The following is a 25,782-nucleotide window of genomic DNA, read 5'->3' on the forward strand; positions in this document are numbered from 1 at the left end:
TTTCTTTGTCTTTTATGGCTTTTCATGTTTCACATCCAATAACCACATTTGCATCCAAAGCATGGATTTCCCGAGTTTGACAAAGCTGATCCTATGGATTCCATTTCCATAAATCCCTTAAAGTGTTTTAGCGACTTTGCTCATTTTGCAAAAGTCTCTGACAAAAACACAGGGGAAAACAATTGCTCTTGACATCACAACAGTTTAATATTTTAACTTATTCATTAAATTGTGCTTCACATCAATGGAAATCCTCAGTTCTACAAACTATCATTTTTAAATAGCAATAAAGGTTGATAATGTCACAATACAGTCCCCTAGTAACTGAGTTCATACATATTATTGTACAGAAATAAAAGGAAATATCTCTTAAGAGAAATAATTTACTATCTATTGAATAACTATCTTTACATCTAAAATGGGTCACCACATAAAGATCCAGATTTTTCTTTCCAACACTGAAATGATACATTAAAAGAGAAATAATGCAATCAAAGCCCCAGAAGTACTTCTGAGGAAGAAACAAAGGAAGGTGAAAAAAATGATCGTATGATTAACAAATAAATGTCAAAGAGGTGGAAGACAAATGTGACAATTACTGAAGTACACAAAACTTTTGCTCCTCAAAACACCGGTTTTTCTGGCAAGATGTCAATCGGGCCCTTTGATGAGTTCCCGTAATGCAGCAGAACGTGTAGCTCATAGAGGTTCCACTAATGTGCCAAAGGATGACAGCTGCAATCCTTTCCACAGACATCTTGGAACACAGGCTCAAGAGACACCTGTCCATCCGCGTTCTCGATCTGGAATACTGCTAGGTTAGCGTGAGTCCTTGCCTAGAAGTTCAAAGGCTTTTGTGTTGCAGATGTTGCTGGTGTTTATAGCTAGGCCAGTCCTCTGGAAATCTCTGCACCTCTGCCAGGCAGGTTGGTTCTTTCACATGCTATGAAGATGGGTTCATGTGCACTCCATCAGTTCATTAGGCTACAAAACACACAGGTTTCACAACCTGCCCACTTGCTCAGAAGGGCTAATTTGAAGTCTCAAGGAATTAGTTCAGATGTGTGTCCAGGTGAATGTGGTGAGAAGAGAACAGGCATTGGCTTATATCCAGTGGAGATGGTAGAAGGGGAGAAGAAGGTAGGCCGAAAGTGCCTTGGAGAAAGAACCCTCGCATGCTCCTCAGATGGCACAAAATGGGTAGACTCATCAGACCCAGCCTGCCCTAATACCCAGCCTGAAGACATGCAGTTGCTCTGGTGACCAGTGGAGTCACAGCAACTATGGGAAAGGAAAACCTTGGAGTCACAGCTGCGATCAGATCAGGGTATTCTTGTGTAAGTCCAACCCAGCTTTCTCTTTGATCTGATCCTTCCGACTCAGCTTTCAGTCCCTACAACCATTTCAAAGCTCTGGTCCTGTCTCAAGATCCTCTTCACTCATTTCTTTCAAATGGCTAAAAGCATTATAGTCCATATGTTTCCAGGATGCCCTCGTTCTAGAGGACAGAAACTGTATCTTAGTCAGTTTTCTATTTTTCAGTATTGCATGGCATATATTTAATTCAACTTTCCACCTTGGAAAGATGTGCCTCCTTTTAGAAGCCACAATTTCCTCTAGAGTTACTCCTACTCTCCCTAACCCCCATCTCTAAATGATCCCATTATACAGGACCTCGGATACAGATCACGCTTGATAAGGAATCAGATAAACTCTCTGTTTGCAGATTTTATGCTAGGACAACTTAAAGCATTTCCTCTCTCCAGTGAGTATGCAAAGGGACTCATTTAACAGCCAATGAAACCTTTAAGAATGAAAGCAGTATGTTGCTGAAAAAGTACCAAGAGCCTGGGGAAGAAGACATAAAAAAGGGAGTTTTTGTTGTTGTTGTTGTTTTGAGGAGGGTTTGTATTGATTTCCCTTAGTAAGGAGTTGTGAGCACATTCCCTTGGCCTTCATATTGAATAGGTTTTGAGTTGGATGGAGTAGACACCCAGCTACAAGTCTTTGAATGCCTCCTCTGAGTTTTGGTCTCCCCTGCAACACCGCCTATCTCTTGGATATTTCATTCCTAATAAGAGGTCCCCTCACTGGAGGTAGGGAGCTGAGAGTAAACTTGACCAGTGTCTTTGGCATTTTCCATGTCAAAAAAGGTAAGGAAGGATATAAATCAATAAAGATTTAGATTTCATATTCCTGCAGTTCCCAATCCCAATACTGATGCTGAGCTGCAAAAAATAGTAGGAAAGGCTATGAAGTCAAAAGGCTGGGGCTCTAAGCAACTTTTTTGCTTATAAATTAGAGTCGTTGGGAAATCTTTCAACATCTCCTACTCTCCATCCCAAACTAGCAAGTGGCATAATGAATAGAGGTCCTATTTAGCACACAAGAATGTAATGAGGACCAAATGAGACAGCATATGCAAAAATGTTTTGAAAACCATTAAATGCTACACAAAGTGATGAATTTTAGTCTTATCTTTCACAAAACATATGATGAAGTAAGTGACATTAAAAAGCACTTGAAATATTGTTTGGTTCCCTTTTGTATCAGATACTGATCATCTTTATCAGTATTAATTTCCACATTGTTTCACATTTTTTCTTTAATAACAGAACCCCCTATGCTTATCAAGGCACATGACAATCAATAATAAAGACATTCCCTAGCCTTCTTTGCAGCTAGATGTGGCAAATGTCTAGGTTTTAACCCATGAGATGTGACTGGAAGCAATATGTGCAACTTCCCTCCACTTCCTCTCTACTACCTTAAACGTAAACGTGATGGCAGGAGCCATGGCAGCCATCTTGGTCCATGAGGTGGATGCAGCACATTAGGATGACAGAGCAACAGGAGAGAGCCTAGGCGTCTGGTAATGTCACACACCAGAACTGTCAAACCAGTTTGCCTTTAAGTAAGAGAGAAATAACTTCCATGTTAAGTCACTGTTTTGAATTTCTGTGTTAAATCAGCTGAATGGGAATTCTATCCAATCCACTTATATTTATTTTTTAATGATCTATTCTTATCTCCTTGCTAGGTCTATCTTGGGGACTTTCTTGCCAATATTAGTACTTTCTCTACTCAGATTTTTAAAAAACTTACCTTAAAGGCATAACACAGAGTCCTCATACTTCAAACTTTTAATCAAACTAATTATGACAAAGTTACCTCCTTTAGATGAGAAGAAACACGTCTTTATCGTTTTTAATAAAAACACATGACATGCCTCACTGTTGTCTAACACTGATTGTTAATGTTGCCAATTACTTATGAGTATTCTAATAATTATCAGGGCAGTTCCCTCCAGTTTCCAAGAGCAGGCTGCCTAAAAGTTAGAAGGAGCCAGAATAAATGTGTATCTTAGTCCTTAACAACACACAGACACACACACACACACACACACACACACACACACACACACACACACACACACACACACATACACGTGCACATATACACAAAGACGTCTCATCCTAATCTCCAATCTGGGTACTGGAGCTGCCAAGAGAAGGGAAAGAACTGTAGGAGTCAATTGGGTTACAGAACCCCTGGGGATTGTTTTTTTTCTTTTTTGTCTTTTCTTGGGCTTTTGACACTGATATATCTGGAGTTGATTTGGTTTGGGGTTTAATGCTCCTGATTTCCATGGATCCTTAGGCCCAGATGCATTCTGCTGGCATCACTTCCCTGAGCATCACTCAGCGTGGAAGTGGGCAGTCAATTTTTGGAGAATAAACTGCATCCCTACCTCTCCATTTCTATCAACATAGGACCCCATGGGTATGACAAGTTTGCTGCTTTAGAATGAAATGAAATGAGGGAGGAAGCCCATGTTGGTCTTTTTAATTTGCTCAGCACTGGCCTGGGGCCAACATAAAGAGCAGGCTCCCTCTGAACATCCTGATACCTGGTCTCAAGTGGAGCCCCATACATCATGCCTTCAGCAGAAGGCAGTGGAAGCCTTTGATACCAATCCCGGGGTGCCTAAGGAACAGCGTGAAGTGAGCAAGGGCTGCCTCCAAGTCTCAGTTATGCATGAATTCCTTGCCAAAATTTTAAAGTGAGTTTAAAAGAAACAATCCGAATGCTTTCTAACTTGTTTTGATTTTCCACATGACAAAACACTGGATATTGTGTGTGTGTGTGTGTGTGTGTGTGTGTGTGTGTGTGTCAGTCACAGAGGCAGGAAGAAGGATAATTTGCAGTCCTGCTATTCTAGGCAGAAAATTAGATCCTAACAATGAGATGAGAAGCTAGAGAGAGAGCCGCTCATTAATCCCAGCTGCAATCCTCCTTCCCTTCTTACCTTAGGAACAAATCATTGGAAATGGAGAAATATTTTGTGAGCCAAATCTCTACCAACTAACAAGCAATATTTAGTTGGCCCCTTTTAACTCACCCTTGTATATGGCTTAAAAAACACAGCTGCCTAAAAAGTCAGTGATCTGTCAGCTCATTGATGGCTCAGTGATGTGGAGGGGGCTGGACTGACCCAAGGCAGCCTGGCTTTGGGTCAATGTTAGCGTGGGGCTGTCACGGTCGGGCTACCCACATGGATTAGAGACAAATGCTTCTGGGAAATTGCAGCTGGCTTCTTGCATTATTGGCAGGAAGCTTTAGGTAGGACAAGGCCTTATTCCATATGGATATGGTGATGGAGTAAAGAGAACTTGACCTTTTTAGTCAGCTCGACCTAGCTTACAACCCGTGGAGGAGCTACTTATTTTCTGTGGGCTTCACTTTTCTCATCTATGAAATGGAGACTAACAATATCCATTCGTCGTGCAGAATCTATTTAAGGTATGAAAAGGGCCTCCCTCAGTTCCTGGAGCAAGGGAGCCACCCGATAATGCCTTCCCTTGCACCCCAGATGAAGCCACGCACAGTGAGAGAAGCATCTGCAGCTCTGTGTCTGGTGGAGCTGCTGGACTTCCCTCTGTGCAGGTAAGCACTCCATGAATGCTTGTGGGCTGATTGACTCACAACCCCAGAGAGAGTATTCTGGAGGCTGACAAGTGGCTTAGGTAAAGCTAGCTTAAACATCAAACATGTTGGATATCAATGAAATAGGCTTTTCAATCTGATTTAGGGGTTTCACACATTTTGCCTTCAGCTCCTTGAAGGGATTAATCAGATCAATCCATTGTAAAACTTCCCACTCACTCTGATCCTCCTAATAAATGCTAGACAAAGGCTTTCTCTTCCTTCTTCCATACATATCCCCTTACTATTCTATAAACTTCTTGTTATTGTAGTTGGGATTATGAAAAGGTGAAAATAAGAACTCGGCAATGCAGCACATTTCTTGTCCAGTTTTAGACACTCTGGACTGATTTACTGGCTGTGGCCACAGTCTAACAACAGGTAAAGATCGTGTGGGAAGAAAACAGTGATCAGGCTGGAGACATTCAAGATGCTGGGAGGCAGAGTCTGTCTAAACTCCTGTGATAACCATCCCATGAATGGTGTTTCGTGTCTCCTGGCCTAATTCAGAGTTCTTATTCATTTAGTAACCTCAAATATATTTTGTATACATGCTAGCTAAGTTCCTATTCTTTGGGCCAAGCTTTTAAAAACATCTTTCTGTGGTGGCAAAATTTTAAGACTGGTAGTACCCCATTAAAGAACATAACTTCTCCAAAAAGGTTAAACCCTGAAATATTCCTTTAAAATCTAAGATTATGTGACCAGTTTAGAAATGTTAGGCGTATATTGATCTTCCTGGTATTTTTTTCTCTTAATTTATCATTCGTTCCTCACATTGAAGGCAACAATTGGTAAAGAGAGATCCCTTTAGGCATTAGCAAATAAGCAAGTTTTCTCTTAAATGCTCCTACCAATGTTGATTTCTCAGGGGCTACAACCTCCTCTATTCTGGATCCACTCCCCATTCCCTAAAAGATGGAAGGAAAGGCATGGCTTAAGGTTGTGGTGTCAGGATTTTGTAGGATGTGGCTCTCTAGCAATGGTCAATAATAGGATAATTTTGTTTCAAAACAACTGCAACAACAAAACACGTTACTTGTGATTTAAGTCACATTCAAATAGAGTTCAAAGATGACAGCTAACAGCCAAGTGGCGGTTGGTGTAAGACCTCATCTAAGGGCTGAAATGTTTTTCTCTTTCTCTTTATACTGACTGATATTCTCATAATGGGAGACAGTATGACATAGACCAGTTTCAGCAGAACATCCAAGCCATAATTTGGCTTTTCATGTGTGCCTCTGTGGGTTCCTGGTACCCAAACTATTCTATGCTCCTGCAAAGGAGATCACAGGAACTGTCTCCTTTTTCAGTGTGGCTCTCCTTGGCCTTCTAAAACAGTCTATATGGGATGCACTCCTACCCTACTTAATATCACCAATTGCAAAATGTCAAGAAAAGAAAAAAAGAACAAGACAGATAATCTCCAGCTGGATAAAAATGAAGACAAAGAAGGAAGCAGATGTCCAAATCAAGCACACACAGCCAGATGTCCTCATGGCCCAGCTTCTCCAAGGTAACTCAACAGAAGGTCAATGTGCCTGCTCATCCTCCCCATCCTGAGAGAGGAGAGGGCAGGGGGTCACCATCTCACCACTTGGCTGTTGTAGTCCTCGGTGACAGTCCCCTCTGCAGCCCCATCCTCTTTGGGCCACTGGTGGTCCCTGTGCTCCCGTTGCAGCCTCCGCTCCTCCCGCCGCTTCTGGCGGTCCCTCTGGTGCTCTAGCTGCTTGGTGTGGTGGTAGCGCTGCTGGAAGAGATCTTTTGCATACTCGTAAAGCTGCATGTCCAGGAAGTTTAGCTCCTCAATGCGTTGGCGGGCGCCCTCATTGATCTCCACGTTAGAAGCCCGCGTGATGTTGAACTGCGTGAAGGGGGAGATGAACTTGAGGTTGAATGTTCTCTCAAAGAGAAACTGTGTCTTCCTCTGGAACTCAGTGAGCCCAAAGAAGGCCATGTTCTTCAGGTTGTTCTTTGCACTCTGCAATAGGATGGTGTTTCTTTCACTCTCGTTCATGAAAGTCAAGTTGTAGCAGCCCACCAGGCTGAGGTCAGCCAGCATGCGCACCTGGCGATTGTTAGCCAGGTTGTAGCTGCAATCCATAAACTCCCGCAAGCTGACCCCAGACCAGTCATCCCCAGGGTAGCAGGTCGGCAGCTCATCTGGGGTGGGGCTTCTTCCATCACACATGTGAAGAGAGGTTTTCCACGTGGCCCCTCTCTGGACGTGTTTCCACTCGCTCAGGTAACGTGACACTGGATCCCGTAACATTGTGATGTAATAGAAATTCCTAGAAGAAATTAGAGGAAGAGCGTCAGTAGTTGACAACTCTTAACAGGAGGAATCTAAATTTCTACAATTTTACATCAGCATTGAGTCAAGGGACTCTTTTGCCAGATGTTCATGTGAGAGTACGTGCCTGCATTTGTGCCTATTGATGCGTGTGCACATGTTTCTATAAAGATGTATGTACCAGTTTTCAATGCTGAGTTTGTTGGGCTTTTCCTCCTTGCTCCAGTGTGGGGATGCATGAGGTGGAAAGAATAGATAGTTCATTCATTCATTCGTTCAGCAATTATTCACTGATAAATTACTACTGGCAATAACTATACCTTACATTTAGAGAAAATACCATGATTTTTAAGTTATTACCCATCTGCTGTTTCATTTGATTCTTACAGCAAACCTTTGTGGTAGATGTGGTTCCATATGATAGGGTTACATGAAGGAGGTGAAGTGATTTATCCAAGGACATGGGATTAGAAAGAACAAGGCTGAACCTGTATTCTCCTTAATCTCATTTTTTTTTTCTTTTTTTTCTGAGAGGGAGTCTCGCTCCTTCACCCAGGCTGGAGTGCAGTGGCACAATCTTGGCTCACCGCAACCTCTGCCTCCCGGGTTCAAGCAATTCTCCTGCCTCAGCCTCCTGAATAGCTGTGATTACAGGCACCTGCCACCACACCCAGCTCATGTTTGTATTTTTAATAGAGATGAGGTTTCATCATGTTGGCCAGGCTAGTCTTGAACTCCAGACCTCAAGTGATCCACCCGCCTTGGCCTCCCAAAGTGCTGGGATTACAGGCGTGAGCCAGCATGCCTGCTGGCCTCCTTAATCTCTTTATACTGCTACTTGGGATTATGAGGTAGGTGGGTTGAGGAAGGATGGGTTGGGTGTGGAGACTAGTATTTACTGGGTGCCTACGATGTGTTAGGAACTGTGCTAAATGCTTTATGGATGCTTGCACAGATGATCCTCAAGACAATTTTGTAAAATGGGTTGTATCGTTACTTTTTAAAATAAAAGCTGAAGCCACAGAGGTTCAGAAAAGTGAAACTGGAGCAAGTCTAAGTTAGGCCTATTTGATTTCAAAGCTCCCATGCTTTCCTGTACATCATATTGGTATTTAAATTGTAATTTCTATGTATTCACCACCTATTAGTGTTGAGGTTCTGTGGTTATTACAATCACAGATCTTATCTAATTCCACCTAATGGATTACTGAAAAGAAACCCATTATTAAATGGTTCTCTTTGGAAAAATCACATAGAGATCAGGATATCTGTGGTTTAAAAGGACAAGGGAAGTACTAAGAGGCAGGAAGAGAGATGGAGAAGTTGAGGAATGAAAGAGAAACAGCAGGCATTAGAGGAAAGTAAATACTGCTTTAAAATAAGGACAATCCTTTCCATTATTTGAGAAGCCTACCAATGGAATGAGCTGCCCACCCCAACCCCGTCTTTCCAGCACAGTCTGGAAGTCCATTTGTCAGGGAAGTCATAGAAAGGACCCCATTACGAAGCAGGCCCCCAAGCTGTCTTCCAATTCTCACACCCCACTGCAGCCTGTTGCCCTTTAGCACAAGCCAGTCTGATTCCAATCCAATTTTAGTTCAGTCCTTGGCTCCTTGAGGGGGGACAGCTCCAGAAATATAGGGTAGATCATAGTAACTCAGAGCTCCCCCAGGGAGAAAAAATTAGCCCTGCAATATTCCGAAAAGAACACCAGGCCTGCAGTGACACCCGTACAAATGTCTTGGTGCAATAGAGAGCCCAGAAACCAAGGCTGGTGCTGCCAGGTAGGCCTCAATGTGACCTAGCATGTACTCAGTGGAAAGCAGTATTACCCAGCATGCCTGTCCTTAACCTGGTGTCCAGAGGGCTGAACAAAACTAGGTCATTTTTCTTGATTCAACTCAGTGTCTGCTCTTCAAAGAAACTTGATGATAAAATAAATACACATATATAGATACACAGATATATAAGATAGATAGATTGACAGTAGGAGTCTATTGAGGAATGACTTTTTATTACTACTGCATTGTCATAGTTTTCCAAATATCTGTGTTAGCAAAGGCAGCAGTTGTAGATATTCCTCCCCTGCATCACTCCTGTATGTTGTTAGGGCATGCATTTGTACTTCAAGATAAATGGTGGTGTGCCTGACTATAGATACTCCTTGAGTTATGATGGGGTTACATTTCAATAACCTATTGTGATTCGAAAACGCCCTAAGTTGAAAGTGTATTGAGTACACCTAACCTACCAAACATCATAGCTTAGCGCCAAACTTAAACGTGCTTGGAACACTTGCATTAGCCAACAATTGGGCATATTTATCTAACATAAAGCTCGTTTTATAAAAAAGTGTTGAATATTTTATATGTTTATTAAATATCTTAATGAAAGTGAAAAAAACAGAATGGTTGTATGGGTACTCAAAGTATGGTTTCTACTGAATGCCTACGGCATTCCCATTATTATAAAGTTTAAAAATAGCAAGCCAAGCCCTCATAAATCAGACACTTTCTGTATATTTAAATCAAAGGATGTCTGATTCCTCAAAGACCTAAAGACAGAACTATCATTTGATCCAGCAATCTCATTACTGGGTATAAAGCCAAAGGAATATAAATTGTTCTATTATAAAGACACATGCACATGTATGTTCTCTGCAACACTCTTTGTGATAGCAAAGACATGGAATCAACCTAAATGCTCATCAATGATCGACTGGATAAAGAAAATGTGGTATATATACACCATGGAATACTATGCATCCATAAAAAAGAATGAGATCATATCCTTTACAGGGACATGGATAGAGTTGGAGGACATTATCCTTAGCAAACTAACACAAGAACAGAAAACCAAATACTGCATGTTCTCACTTATAAGTGGGAGTTAAATGATGAGAACACATGGACACATAGAGGGGAACAACACACACTGGGGCCTATCAGAAGGTGGGAGGTGGGAGGAGGGAGAGGATCAGGAAAAATAACTAATGGGTACTAGGCTTAATACCTGGGTGAGGAAATAATATGTACAACAAACACCCATGATACAAATTTACCTATGTAACAAACCTGCACATGTACTGCTGCACTTAAAGGTTAAAAAAAAAAAAAAAGAAAAATTGAAAAAAAAGTTGCAGCAGTTGGGAATTTGCTCTTCCCCCCTTCTTCTCAAAACATTCACTTCTATTTCTTAGTTAAAAGTTGATGTTATCACATCAAGACAGGTTCAAAGCAGAAGAGAACTGCTTTGCCACCACACTCTGAAAATTGGCTTTGGTAAGAAAATTTTAGCATTGATTTCAAAGGAATGGTTAAGAAAGAAAAGGAAAAAGAAAATGATGCAATATTTTGAGTGTGTGTGGGAACTAAGAGTCAACAGAAAGAATAAGAAGCTCAATAGAGAAGCTAAATCAATGGAAAAGAACACATTCCTAATTCCCAAGAAAGGGAACTCAGTCTCTAGAGATGCCTAATAATTATAGAGGCAAAGAATAAATTGTTGAAGACTTAGATTTAAAGGAGATACTTTATTCATTCAAGACTAACTGATCAATTCCTATACCATTTAGAAAAAAACTACTTTTTTCAAGATCTTGGGGCAAAAGTTTTCTAATTTTGTTTTCAGTTGTAACAGCAAATTTTTTATTTAGATAAACTCACTGAAACACTTGGATGTCAAATGCTTTACCTATAGTCTGGTGCCCAAGACCCTTGATGTAGCAAACTTGTGAAGTGCCAGGCTTGGCGCTAAGTAACAGTCTAACCCATTCCAGAATCCTATGAGATGTGTGCATATTATGATTTATTTTTATTTCACTTAATGTTGAATAAACTAAGGATTTGGGGAGATAAAATAAGCTGCCCAAGGTTATATTCGTAGTAAGTTATAGAACTTGGATTAATCTGGTCTGATATACTAAAAAAATCATCACTATATTATAAGAAGGAAAACCTCCTATTGTGTAGGAAAAAACTCAACCTAGTATGTGTTTTACTTGCCCCAGGTAAAATGAATTTTTAAAAAATACACACCAACTAAAAGCAACTTTTTAAAAAATGAGAAATGTAATGGTACAATGTTATTCTGCTTTTTAAAATGAATTGATAAGCTACAATATTTAAAACTACATTTTCTATATTCTGCTATCTTGATTGTCTAGCCTTACCACTAGGGTAAGTCAGGAAGTTCTGAAATGTGCTAAAGAAACTTCAAAATCTTTAAGTAACATTCACTTTCCTTTAAATCAGGAGGTGAAATTTATTGAAACTGCCAAGGACAGACCAGTCTGAGCTCTTGCTTTTGCCAATCACCATTTTCCATGACTCTGTTGTCTTTCACTGTGACAGAATGACAATTTTCCCAAAAGGTCAGTATGGCAAACAGAAAGTGACTGACACAGCTTCTGGGCTCCAAGAGGAAATACTGATGATAAAGTTGTGCTCAGAGTGGATATTACTATAGTTGAATATCATACGGCATGTCATTATTAATCCTGCTTTAGTCCTATGTTGGGACTTGTTCATGTTTCAGGCTTTTGTCTCAGTTAAGAAAATTGGCCACAGACCTTCCAGTACCATCACTCCACTGGAAATCTTTATTCCACATAATCTTAAATCTGACTGAAACTGGTTTAGGCTTAAAATGGCTTTGGTTCCAAATTTAACTTTATTCAGTTTAACATTGCATCAAACATTGACTAGCCAAATTATAGCATGATATTTACATGAGTAAAATAAGTCCTAAATGTCTTGGAGTTCTATCAGCCAAGGGGGTCAACTTGAAACTACCTCTGCTCTGACATCAAAACATAGAAATTTCCTAGTGGAACATATTTACTGATGAAGTATAAAGTCATCCTATCTTATGGTTCTGAATCTGAGTGGCTAAAAGCATCTGGAAATCACTTTAGACAGACATATTCTCGTGTACATTTTGTTTGTTTCAACTCTGCAAAGCAGACTAAATAGAAAGTTAGAAGTAATAATAAACCAATAGGGTTGAAGAATGCAATAATAAATGATAAACCAATAGGGTTGAAACCAATAGGGTTAAAGAACACTCTACTGAAGAAAAAAAACTGAAAATGTGATTAATGAAATCATTTTTCTCATATCAATTTTTTCTCTCTTTTTGCTTGCTTATATACTTTCAGATAGAAAACTACACAAGTCATTGATGAAATGATGTCTGTCTCCAGGCCACACGCCTAACGTTCATTGTTGACAAGCTTTGCTTTGGTTTCATGAATCTCCTCCCAACTCATTTTCCCCTGCTCGCATAACTCCCAATTCAGTCTCTAATGAACGTACTTAAAGGATCCAGTACTACTGAAATCTCCAACTTTATTTTTTACGTCTTACTTGTTCAACAGTGCCATGGAGTTCGGTATCAACTACATTACTGTAGTTGAATATCATACGGCATGTCATTATTAATCCTGTGACTTTTAGCCACTCGGATTCAGATCCATAAGATAGGATGACTTTATACTTCATTAATAAAAGCATTCCACTAGGACGTTTCTATGTTTTGATGTCAGAGCGGAGTTAGTTTCAAGTTGACCCCCGTGGTTGGTAGAACTCCAAATCATTTTTAAGTGGGTAAAATGAAGACTAGAGAGGAAGAACGGGTAGCACCTGAGACCTGCGTGGCCACAATGCAGAGAACCTTCTGTTCCATTTAATTCAATCTCCTATGCATAGACAGTATCACTTGTTTGTATATTTTCCCGTATAGTTAACCTAAGCTCTTCCCACATAGTGAAACAATAAATAAGCAAACTCTATGCCGCCACCTTCAATCTATCTGTTCATTCATTCTTTAATTCTCTAAACTTTAATTAAGCCCCATCTATTTGCCAAACATTGGAACTAGGCACTAGGGACTCAAAGGCTAATATTCCATGTCCCCAAGGAGATCTTGGGCACCCACTGATTCTGGTAAAGTGAAAGAAATGCTAACTACCAACTTAAGAGAGTGTTACACTAATCCCCCTGGGCCAGAACAGTCCCTCAGACAGATAGCTTTGTCTGCCACGGTGAGAGCATCCTGTCAGCAGATCTTTTGTTTGTCCCCTACTTCACTGAGGGCTTGGGTGAATTCATTTAAGAATGTCTGTAAAGCAATTGGAGCTCTTTAGAACTGCTGTTCCGTGGCCATGAGGGTTATGATGGCAAATACTTGTATACTGAGAAAGATTAGGGAATGAAGTTAAGTCAATAATCATTTTAATTGATAATTATAATATGGTCCATCAAGGCTTACTGAAGTTCCACCAAATGGAACACACACATTTCCATAGCTAGTTTCAAACCACTTTTAGTATCTTGTTCTGCTGTAAGGTGATCACATTGAAAAATCCTAAATACAACACAAAGGTATGACTGCCTTCTCTCACTTTGAAAGCCTTTCCCTTTCTTTGCTTTTTGGTATCCTGCTCATCTTCCCTGGACCAGTTCAAGGCTCACATCCATCTTCCTTGACTTTCCAGCCTATAGAGTTTACTGCATCACTTACTGCACTTTTAACTTAAATGTAAGCCTTGGTCACGTCTACCCTCTAAAGTCCTTTTCGATAACCCTACTTTAGGCCTCAGATCCCTAGCAAAAGTCCCAGCACCTACCACAAAACCCTACTCATAGCAGATATTCAATAAATAATTGCTGACTTGTGGGGGCGGAGCAAGATGGCCGAATAGGAACAGCTCCAGTCTCCAACTCCCAGCGCCAGCGACACAGAAGACCGGTGATTTCTGCATTTTCAACTGAGGTACTGGGTTCATCTCACTGGGGAGTGCCGGACGATCGGTGCTGGTCAGCTGCTGCAGCCCGACCAGCGAGAGCTGAAGCAGGGCGAGGCATTGCCTCACCTGGGAAGCGCAAGGGGGAAGGGAATCCCTTTTCCTAGCCAGGGGAACTGAGACACACAACACCTGGAAAATCGGGTAACTCCCACCCCAATACTGCACTTTAAGCAAACAGGCACACCAGGAGATCATATCCCACACCTGGCTGGGAGGGTCCCACACCCACGGAGCCTCCTTCATTGCTAGCACAGCAGTCTGTGATCTACCGGCAAGGCAGCAGCGAGGCTGGGGGAGGGGCACCCGCCATTGCCGAGGCTTAAGTAGGTAAACAAAGCTGCTGGGAAGCTCGAACTGGGTGGAGCTCACAGCAGCTCAAGGAAACCTGCCTGTCTCTGTAGACTCCACCTCTGGGGACAGGGCACAGTAAACAATAACAAACGCAGCCGAAACCTCTGCAGACGCAAACGACTCTGTCTGACAGCTTTGAAGAGAGCAGTGGATCTCCCAACACGGAGGTTGAGATCTGAGAAGGGACAGACTCCCTGCTCAAGTGGGTCCCTGACCCCTGAGTAGCCTAACTGGGAGACATCCCCCACTAGGGGCAGTCTGACACCCCACACCTCACAGGGTGGAGTACACCCCTGAGAGGAAGCTTCCAAAGCAAGAATCAGACAGGTACACTCGCTGTTCAGAAATATTCTATCTTCTGCAGCCTCTGCTGCTGATACCCAGGCAAACAGGGTCTGGAGTGGACCTCAAGCAATCTCCAACAGACCTACAGCTGAGGGTCCTGACTGTTAGAAGGAAAACTATCAAACAGGAAGGACACCTACACCAAAACCCCATCAGTACATCACCATCATCAAAGACCAGAGGCAGATAAAACCACAAAGATGGGGAAAAAGCAGGGCAGAAAAGCTGGAAATTCAAAAAATAAGAGCGCATCTCTCCCGGCAAAGGAGCGCAGCTCATCGCCAGCAACGGATCAAAGCTGGACGGAGAATGACTTTGACGAGATGAGAGAAGAAGGCTTCAGTGCATCAAATTTCTCAGAGCTAAAGGAGGAATTACGTACCCAGTGCAAGGAAACTAAAAATCTTGAAAAAAAAGTGGAAGAATTGATGGCTAGAGTAATTAATGCAGAGAAGGTCATAAACGAAATGAAAGAGATGAAAACCATGACACGAGAAATACGTGACAAATGCACAAGCTTCAGTAACCGACTCGATCAACTGGAAGAAAGAGTATCTGCGATTGAGGATCAAATGAATGAAATGAAGCGAGAAGAGAAACCAAAAGAAAAAAGAAGAAAAAGAAATGAACAAAGCCTGCAAGAAGTATGGGATTATGTAAAAAGACCAAATCTACGTCTGATTGGGGTGCCTGAAAGTGAGGGGGAAAATGGAACCAAGTTGGAAAACACTCTTCAGGATATCATCCAGGAGAACTTCCCCAACCTAGTAGGGCAGGCCAACATTCAAATCCAGGAAATACAGAGAACGCCACAAAGATACTCCTCGAGAAGAGCAACTCCAAGACACATAATTGCCAGATTCACCAAAGTTGAAATGAAGGAAAAAATCTTAAGGGCAGCCAGAGAGAAAGGTCGGGTTACCCACAAAGGGAAGCCCATCAGACTAACAGCAGATCTCTCGGCAGAAACTCTACAAGCCAGAAGAAAGTGGGGGCCAATATTCAACATTCTTAAAGAAAAGAATTTTCAACCCAGAATTTCATATCCAGCCAAACTAAGTTTCATAAGTGAAGGAGAAATAAAATCCTTTACAGATAAGCAAATGCTTAGAGATTTTGTCACCACTAGGCCTGCCTTACAAGAGACCCTGAAGGAAGCACTAAACATGGAAAGGAACAACCGGTACCAGCCATTGCAAAAACATGCCAAAATGTAAAGACCATTTAGGCTAGGAAGAAACTGCATCAACTAACGAGCAAAATAACCAGTTAATATCATAATGGCAGGATCAAGTTCACACATAACAATCTTAACCTTAAATGTAAATGGACTAAATGCTCCAATTAAAAGACACAGACTGGCAAACTGGATAAAGAGTCAAGACCCATCAGTCTGCTGTATTCAGGAGACCCATCTCACACGCAGAGACATACATAGGCTCAAAATAAAGGGATGGAGGAAGATTTACCAAGCAAATGGAGAACAAAAAAAAGCGGGGGTTGCAATACTAGTCTCTGATAAAACAGACTTTAAACCATCAAAGATCAAAAGAGACAAAGAAGACCATTACATAATGGTAAAGGGATCAATTCAACAGGAAGAGCTAACTATCCTAAATATATATGCACCCAATACAGGAGCACCCAGATTCATCAAGCAAGTCCTTAGAGACTTACAAAGAGACTTAGACTCCCATACAATAATAATGGGAGACTTCAACATCCCACTGTCAACATTAGACAGATCAACGAGACAGAAAGTTAACAAGGATATCCAGGAATTGAACTCATCTCTGCAGCAAGCAGACCTAATAGACATCTATAGAACTCTCCACCCCAAATCAACAGAATATACATTCTTCTCAGCACCACATCGTACTTACTCCAAAATCGACCACGTAATTGGAAGTAAAGCACTCCTCAGCAAATGTACAAGAACAGAAATTATAACAAACTGTCTCTCAGACCACAGTGCAATCAAACTAGAACTCAGGACTAAGAAACTCAATCAAAACCGCTCAACTACATGGAAACTGAACAACCTGCTCCTGAATGACTACTGGGTACATAACGAAATGAAGGCAGAAATAAAGATGTTCTTTGAAACCAATGAGAACAAAGATACAACATACCAGAATCTCTGGGACACATTTAAAGCAGTGTGTAGAGGGAAATTTATAGCACTAAATGCCCACAAGAGAAAGCAGGAAAGATCTAAAATTGACACTGTAACATCGCAATTAAAAGAACTAGAGAAGCAAGAGCAAACACATTCGAAAGCTAGCAGAAGGCAAGAAATAACTAAGATCAGAGCAGAACTGAAGGAGATAGAGACACAAAAAACTCTCCAAAAAATCAATGAATCCAGGAGTTGGTTTTTTGAAAAGATCAACAAAATTGACAGACCACTAGCAAGACTAATAAAGAAGAAAAGAGAGAAGAATCAAATCGACGCAATTAAAAATGATAAAGGGGATATCACCACCGACCCCACAGAAATACAAACTACCATCAGAGAATACTATAAACACCTCTACGCAAATAAACTGGAAAATCTAGAAGAAATGGATAATTTCCTGGACACTTACACTCTTCCAAGACTAAACCAGGAAGAAGCTGAATCCCTGAATAGACCAATAGCAGGCTCTGAAATTGAGGCAATAATTAATAGCCTACCAACCAAAAAAAGTTCAGGGCCAGATGGATTCACAGCTGAATTCTACCAGAGGTACAAGGAGGAGTTGGTACCATTCCTTCTGAAACTATTCCAATCAATAGAAAAAGAGGGAATCCTCCCTAACTCATTTTATGAGGCCAACATCATCCTGATACCAAAGCCTGGCAGAGACACAACAAAAAAAGAGAATTTTAGACCAATATCCCTGATGAACATCGATGCAAAAATCCTCAATAAAATACTGGCAAACCGGATTCAGCAACACATCAAAAAGCTTATCCACCATGATCAAGTGGGCTTCATCCCTGGGATGCAAGGCTGGTTCAACATTCGCAAATCAATAAACATAATCCAGCATATAAACAGAACCAAAGACAAGAACCACATGATTATCTCAATAGATGCAGAAAAGGCTTTTGACAAAATTCAACAGCCCTTCATGCTAAAAACGCTCAATAAATTCGGTATTGATGGAACGTACCTCAAAATAATAAGAGCTATTTATGACAAACCCACAGCCAATATCATACTGAATGGGCAAAAACTGGAAAAATTCCCTTTGAAAACTGGCACAAGACAGGGATGCCCTCTCTCACCACTCCTATTCAACATAGTGTTGGAAGTTCTGGCTAGGGCAATTAGGCAAGAGAAAGAAATCAAGGGTATTCAGTTAGGAAAAGAAGAAGTCAAATTGTCCCTGTTTGCAGATGACATGATTGTATATTTAGAAAACCCCATTGTCTCAGCCCAAAATCTCCTTAAGCTGATAAGCAACTTCAGCAAAGTCTCAGGATACAACATTAATGTGCAAAAATCACAAGCATTCTTATACACCAGTAACAGACAAACAGAGAGCCAAATCAGGAATGAACTTCCATTCACAATTGCTTCAAAGAGAATAAAATACCTAGGAATCCAACTTACAAGGATGTAAAGGACCTCTTCAAGGAGAACTACAAACCACTGCTCAGTGAAATCAAAGAGGACACAAACAAATGGAAGAACATACCATGCTCATGGATAGGAAGAATCAATATCGTGAAAATGGCCATACTGCCCAAGGTAATTTATAGATTCAATGCCATCCCCATCAAGCTACCAATGAGTTTCTTCACAGAATTGGAAAAAACTGCTTTAAAGTTCATATGGAACCAAAAAAGAGCCCGCATCTCCAAGACAATCCTAAGTCAAAAGAACAAAGCTGGAGGCATCATGCTACCTGACTTCAAACTATACTACAAGGCTACAGTAACCAAAACAGCATGGTACTGGTACCAAAACAGAGATCTAGACCAATGGAACAGAACAGAGTCCTCAGAAATAATACCACACATCTACAGCCATCTGATCTTTGACAAACCTCGGACAAACAAGAAATGGGGAAAGGATTCCCTATTTAATAAATGGTGCTGGGAAAATTGGCTAGCCATAAGTAGAAAGCTGAAACTGGATCCTTTCCTTACTCCTTATATGAAAATTAATTCAAGATGGATTAGAGACTTAAATGTTAGACCTAATACCATAAAAATCCTAGAGGAAAACCTAGGTAGTACCATTCAGGACATAGGCATGGGCAAAGACTTCATGTCTAAAACACCAAAAGCAACGGCAGCAAAAGCCAAAATTGACAAATGGGATCTCATTAAACTAAAGAGCTTCTGCACAGCAAAAGAAACTACCATCAGAGTGAACAGGCAACCTACAGAATGGGAGAAAATTTTTGCAATCTACTCATCTGACAACGGGCTAATATCCAGAACCTACAAAGAACTCAAACAAATTTACAAGAAAAAAACAAACAACCCCATCAAAAAGTGGGCAAAGGATATGAACAGACATTTCTCAAAAGAAGACATTCATACAGCCAACAGACACATGAAAAAATGCTCATCATCACTGGCCATCAGAGAAATGCAAATCAAAACCACAATGAGATACCATCTCACACCAGTTAGAATGGCGATCATTAAAAAGTCAGGAAACAACAGGTGCTGGAGAGGATGTGGAGAAATAGGAACACTTTTACACTGTTGGTGGGATTGTAAACTAGTTCAACCATTATGGAAAACAGTATGGCGATTCCTCAAGGATCTAGAACTAGATGTACCATATGACCCAGCCATCCCATTACTGGGGATATACCCAAAGGATTATAAATTATGCTGCTATAAAGACACATGCACACGTATGTTTATTGCAGCACTATTCACAATAGCAAAGACTTGGAATCAACCCAAATGTCCATCAATGACAGATTGGATTAAGAAAATGTGGCACATATACACCATGGAATACTATGCAGCCATCAAAAAGGATGAGTTTGTGTCCTTTGTAGGGACATGGATGCAGCTGGAAACCATCATTCTTAGCAAACTATCACAAGAACAGAAAACCAAACACCGCATGTTCTCACTCATAGGTGGGAACTGAACAATGAGATCACTTGGACTCAGGAAGGGGAACATCACATACCGGGGCCTATCATGGGGAGGGGGGAGGGGGGAGGGATTGCATTGGGAGTTATACCTGATGTAAATGATGAGTTGATGGGTGCAGCACAGCAACATGGCACAAGTATACATATGTAACAAACCTGCACGTTATGCACTTGTACCCTATAACTTAAAGTATAATAATAATAAATAAATTAAAAAAAAATAATTGCTATGTAAAAGAACATTATCATTACATGAAATAAGTATATTTTAATAACTATTGCCTTTGATAAATATGCCTTTCTTTCCTCTCCTAAAACTAAACTGATACTTTTTAAAATGCCTAAAATGTGTGCAAGGAGTAAAAAGATATCTAATCTTCTAATGCACTTGTCATTTGATTGTGATGGTCAGTGATATGGAGTGAAACAGTCAACACAGACTCACTGCATAAAGGAGAATATTTTATATGAAAAGTAATTAGTAACAATGAGGTTTATTTATTTATTTTTAAAATTAAACTTACTGGTTTTCTTCCTGTTTCAAGAACCTATGTTTCACTGAACAGTTTATTGTATAATTTGTTCCCTTCTTTAATGAGCAAGTCATTTAATTAGCACATGCTTATTGAGGGTTTGCTATGTGTAAGGAGCTGCTTCAGGAAATTTTGAGAACATAAAAAAAATAAAAGAAGAAAATGCCCTCAAGTCTTACTGCACAGGTGTGGTAGAGTAAAAAAATGCATTCATTAGTAAGTTACAGAGGTCAGGAGTGGACAAAGAATATTTAAGAGAGCTCTTCAGGAATGTACCTAGAGCATAGTACTCTGACTTGACCAGGAAGCTCATGTTGTGCATTTCACTAAACGTTCATTTAATGAATGAATGAATTAATGAATGAATGGAAGGGGGGCATATACTGGAGCAGGATGTTGAGACCCAATTGCCATAGGCTCTGAATGGGATTGTGAATGACTGAAATTGAAAGTGTTAATTTAGAAAGACTCATTCAGCAATAGTATTAAAGTATTAAACAGTAGTAAAGATCTCTACCTAAAGTAGAGAAACAGGAAACATTAAGCAGCCATGGTAAGAGACCGGCAGGGACAACCCCAGAACTGTGGGTGTTGAAGAGAAAGAATCCAGGACAGATTGAGGAAGTGCCATGCACCCGCCTGCCACTGCTCTCCCCTGCTTTCTGTTGTCAGCTTTCTTTAGGCTACTTTTTCCTCTTCTCTGTTTCTTTCTTTCCTTCTAGCAAATGCTTCCTTTTCAATACTGCGGTAGATAAGAGGCAGAGCTAGTATCTTCATCCAAATGGTAGAATGAGGAGTATAAGTCCCTGGAATCACTTTGCTGGTGGTGATTAAAAGAAACTCATGTTTATGAGGCTATGACTTGCCTGTCCAATGAGAACACACTTGAAAGAACTTCAAAATGCTAGGTTCACAACAGTTTAGTAAATAGATTCCTTCCACCACCAGCTTAACCCTCATAAAACAAAGCAGCAAAATTAATAGCTCCACATTCCACAGTTTTATGCATTCATAAAAGCCAGATCAGGCAGAAACTCCTCCATGCAGCCTGCTCTCACATTCTCCGTGGAAGGGATTTCTCCCCCATTGCCCTGCGAAACCAGAGATCCCCTCACGCACTATCTTTATTCTGGCGACCAGCGTGACTTGTACAGGCTTTATACAGCTTGAGAGAGGGAACTTTGCCTGACTCACCTTTGATTCCCCAGGACGTATAATGCATGACCTTATATATCCTGGGTGTTCAGTTGTTCAATGTTTGTGGAGTGAACAAATATATAACATTTATCAGCTCCAGATTCCTAGATCTTGTGAGGATCTTGATCCTCTCCATGGAGCGTGTACAGGTGACCAGCACATCTCAAACATAAGCTGATGTGTGCATTTTAAAAAAAATGAAGCTTAGCTCCCTCTGCCCTGCTGTGCTGTGTGCAGGAGTCAGTTTCCAAATGTTCAGAATGGAATTAATTTCTTGGCTCTCTTTGTTGCTGCACACTCATCATGAGCCACTCATTCTTCATTATCTCACTAGAGTATTGTCTGCCCTGCACAGTATTTGATAGGGGTATTGCGGCAGTTAAGGCTTAGCAATCAGACTGCCCTTTGACACAGCTATGAAAAGGCCTTCGATTCAAGCCTTGAGAACAAATTAAGGAATTTAAGAATGATGTTCTAAGCCAATGGGAAGTTGGAGACTAGAATTGTGAAGTATCATAATAAAGAGCTTTAGGAAGCTGACAGTGGTGTGTGTCAGAGCGATTGGTTCCGAGGGTGTCTGCAACGTGAAGAGGAGGAAATGGAGATGCGTACATGTGGTTATTTTACCTCACAAAGAAGCCATGCGCCGCATGCTTTTTTTCTTTGTGCAGAGAATAAATTCCTAGGAGTAAAACTCCTGAGTCAAGAGAATCCCTCCTGTTTCCCTGTCAAAATGCCTCAATATGGTTTTTGCCAATAGTATCCAGGCACAGTCAAAGCCGGAGAGGACTTGACTCTTCCATGAGGCCTGACATCTTGGGGCACAGGGAGCATGGCTGCTTGGGAGCCAAGAGGGTGCTGGAGACAGGCGCTGCTCCCTCCAAGATGCCATTACCTTCTCCCTCATGCTGACTTAGAAGGCAGTCAGACCCTCTGGGCTCAGGCATTTTTATTTTCCTTACTACCCATGGATCTTGACTCTCTTCAATAGGTAAGACAAGGGGATAGGAGTGCCCACAGGGCTTCCCTCAGGAGGGGAGAGGCTCGGATGGCTTTCTTCACACACCTGATAACTTTAAAGGAAGAATAGTTTAGATTTAGCTGTTCTTGTTTTTTTTTTAATTATTATTTCCCTCACTTAGATATGCAATAATGTGTTACCATTATGGAGAGTGTGGGAACTGTAGAACAGTAAAAAGGAAGAAAATAGACCAGGCGCTGTGGCTTGCACCTGTAATCCCAGCACTTTGGGAGACTGAGGTGGGAGGATCACTTGAGGTCAGTTCAAAACCAGTCTGGCCAACATGGTGAAACCCTATCTCTGCTAAAAATACAAAAATTAGCCTGGCATGGTGGCGTGCAACTGTAATCCCACCTACTTGGGAGGCTGAGGTAAGAGAATTGCTTGAATATGGGAGGCGGAGGTTGCAGTGAGCCGAGATCACGCCACTGCACTCCAGCCTGGAAGACAGAGCAAAACTCCATCTCAAAAAAAAAAAAAAAAAAAAAAAAAGAAGAAGAAGAAAATAAAAATTACCTAGAGTCACTTTACTCATACATAGGCACAGTTAAATATATATATATATTTGATTATTACTTAAAGTTATAAATATGTTTACATTTTGAATTCATAATGCACAACATATTTATAACATGCTTTTAACTTAAAAAGACAGGGTGAATGATTTTCCATTTTATTTAATATTCTTTCATAAGAATACAATGTCCTTCCAGAAGAGCATAATATTCCATTTATAGATGTGTCATAATTTGTATGGCCAATCTCCAGTTTGGGACAACTAGGGACATTCTATTTTGGGGGTTTATTTTAAACAAGAATCTGATGAACATTCTAAGCCATGAATATTTGTGCAGAGAATAAATTCCTAGGAGTAGACTTCCTGAGTCAAGAGAACTCCTCCTGTTTCACTGTCAAAATGCCTCAATATGGTTTTTGCCAATAGTATCCAGGTACAGTCAAAGCCAGAGAGGGCTTGACTATTCCATGAGGCCTGACATCATGGGGCACAAGGAGCTGGCTGCCTGGGAGCCAAGAGGGTGCTGGAACAGGAAGGTGCTCTGAGTGAAACCTTGGTCTGAGACTGCCATTCCAGGACAATTTGGTTAGAGTTTGTGACATGATGTTGGGGAAACAATTTTCCAAAGAGATTGTTTATTTTCCACTTAATGAACAGCTGGAATGTCAAATTAGACTAAACATTTGTGGAATCAAATCCCACTCATCAGCACTACATCTATATTAAAGCCAACATCTGGATCAGAAAGATGGAGGTCCCTCACCCGATTATATTCGGTACCAGCCCTCAAAGAAAGGACCTCTTGAGATGTAGTTTCTATGCAATGGCTGGGTGTCAGCTAACTCTAATTATGGGAAGCCACGTATTATACAAAACCAACCAAACAAAAGCGTCAAAGAAGAGGCTTCTCGATGATACAGGTCATTTCTTAATGATGATCAGTCAACCCCCTGCTTCCCTAGAGGGAGAGATGGTATTTATCAATAGGAGGAAATTTCAAATCTTGTCACGTCGCTGCGTTATATTGACAGGAAACCCGTGAGCATCGAACTCACTAAAATGCCACGATTTTCGGGTGGTTGTCACATTTGCTTTCACTTTCCCCCAAGTGTCTGCTGCAAGAATAAATTTCAGGGAATGCATGTTCCAGGGGCTTGTTTTTGCTATCTTGTTGAGTACAGTTCCTCCCAGTACAGTTTCATATGTGCCAGGGAGGGTCCTGCTCTCATGCATTATTCAGGCACTTCCGTGATTATTTGGTTCAGAGGCGCCCTGCTTTGCACTGCATCACTGGGATTTGGGCATGAGGATGTCTCAAGGCGCTCTGCAAAGCTGTGGTTTATGCATGCGGGTATCCACCTGAAGCCTGGAGCCGCCCTGGAGTGAGATAAGGCCCAATTCAGTCTCACTCGCAGCTCTAATCCCAGCCGGGCAGAGCAGAACACCAGATAGTACACTCAGATTGTGTTATCAGGCCTTCCGTGCTCAGCCACGCTTTCGTCTTAGCTAATTTCTCAGGCGCTGCTTTTAGGGAATGTGAGAATTACACAGGTAGAAGCCATGAGGTGTCTCCGTGGTAATTGCTTAGCACCAGCCAATTTGGACAGGAAAAGAAGTAAATCAGAATATTTAAGAGCAAGGCATGTGTGCCAATATTTAGAATCTATATTTGACAGCTCTGATGCATATTTTCCAAAAACATCACAGTGATTTTTTTTTTTAATCCCCTCTGTCTAGATTTTGCCATTCTGTTATACGAAGGATTCTTCTGTTTTAGAATTTTTTGTTCACTCTGCTATCAGGACTGGGTCATCATTTTGGCGTATTAAACAAAAATACTTGTGAGATTCCAATTTGATTCCATTCCTTCCCAAGTCTCAAAAAAAGATTGTCTCCAAGGTCATCTCCTTGATAATGATTAAGAGGAATGTTAACTCAAAACATGGAATGTTCCACGTGCAATGAAAAATTGATATGAGTAACAATAATAGTGGCCAGCATTTATTGAATCCATACTATGTCCAAGTACATTTCTAAGTGCTGTGCCTGTGTTCACCAATTTAGTCATTTAAACAAACTTTTGAGTCATGTACTACATTTAGATGATGTCTGTAATTCACAGAGTGATAATAGTTTTGGCAGTTTCTTCCATCATCTTGCAAAAATCAGGCTGCCTTAGAGATTCAGTTTATGACTTAATGATGCAGTGGCCTAGGCTTTGTTGAACTCAAAGCTTTGGATGCAAAACGAACATCACAGGGTGAGGGATTTGTGTCTACCTGCAGGGAGGCGGCAGGAGATGAGAGAGAAGCAGCATCTTGCAAGGCCAGGGATGGACAGGAAGCAGGAGGAACAGAGGGCTTCCGTTCGACTTTAGCACAGGAGTGCATGGATCCAGAGGACGGTCTGAATATGTACAGCTTAGAAGAAGCTATAGAAACAATTTTCCTGAGCCCAGCACACCCACAAAGCTGTAATAGATTTACATTTGAGGAAGGGGCATTAGAGACAAAGGCGAATTACTGCAGTTGCATTCATTTTTAACATACCTAAAGAATCTAGAAGCCAAAAGCTGTAGTAATCTCAGAACAATAAAGGCTGAAAATAGCTATGCAAG

The 25,782-nt window shown here is 40.9% G+C and overlaps 1 protein-coding gene across 1 annotated transcript in view; it reads right to left on the reverse strand.

Annotated features, from left to right (window-relative positions):
• Positions 1-496: 496 nt before the first annotated feature.
• LOC105477531 (heparan sulfate 6-O-sulfotransferase 3) overlaps positions 497-25,782 on the reverse strand; it is a 759,454-nt gene continuing 734,168 nt past the window's right edge. Inside the window, exon 2 of the mRNA XM_011734080.3 lies at positions 497-7,277. Coding sequence (XP_011732382.1) covers positions 6,569-7,277 — 709 coding nt within the window. The 3' untranslated portion in view covers positions 497-6,568. The remainder of the gene's footprint in view (positions 7,278-25,782) is intronic.

The sequence above is a fragment of the Macaca nemestrina genome, chromosome 16 (genome assembly GCF_043159975.1).
Source record: "Macaca nemestrina isolate mMacNem1 chromosome 16, mMacNem.hap1, whole genome shotgun sequence".
Taxonomy (NCBI): Eukaryota; Metazoa; Chordata; class Mammalia; order Primates; family Cercopithecidae; genus Macaca; species Macaca nemestrina.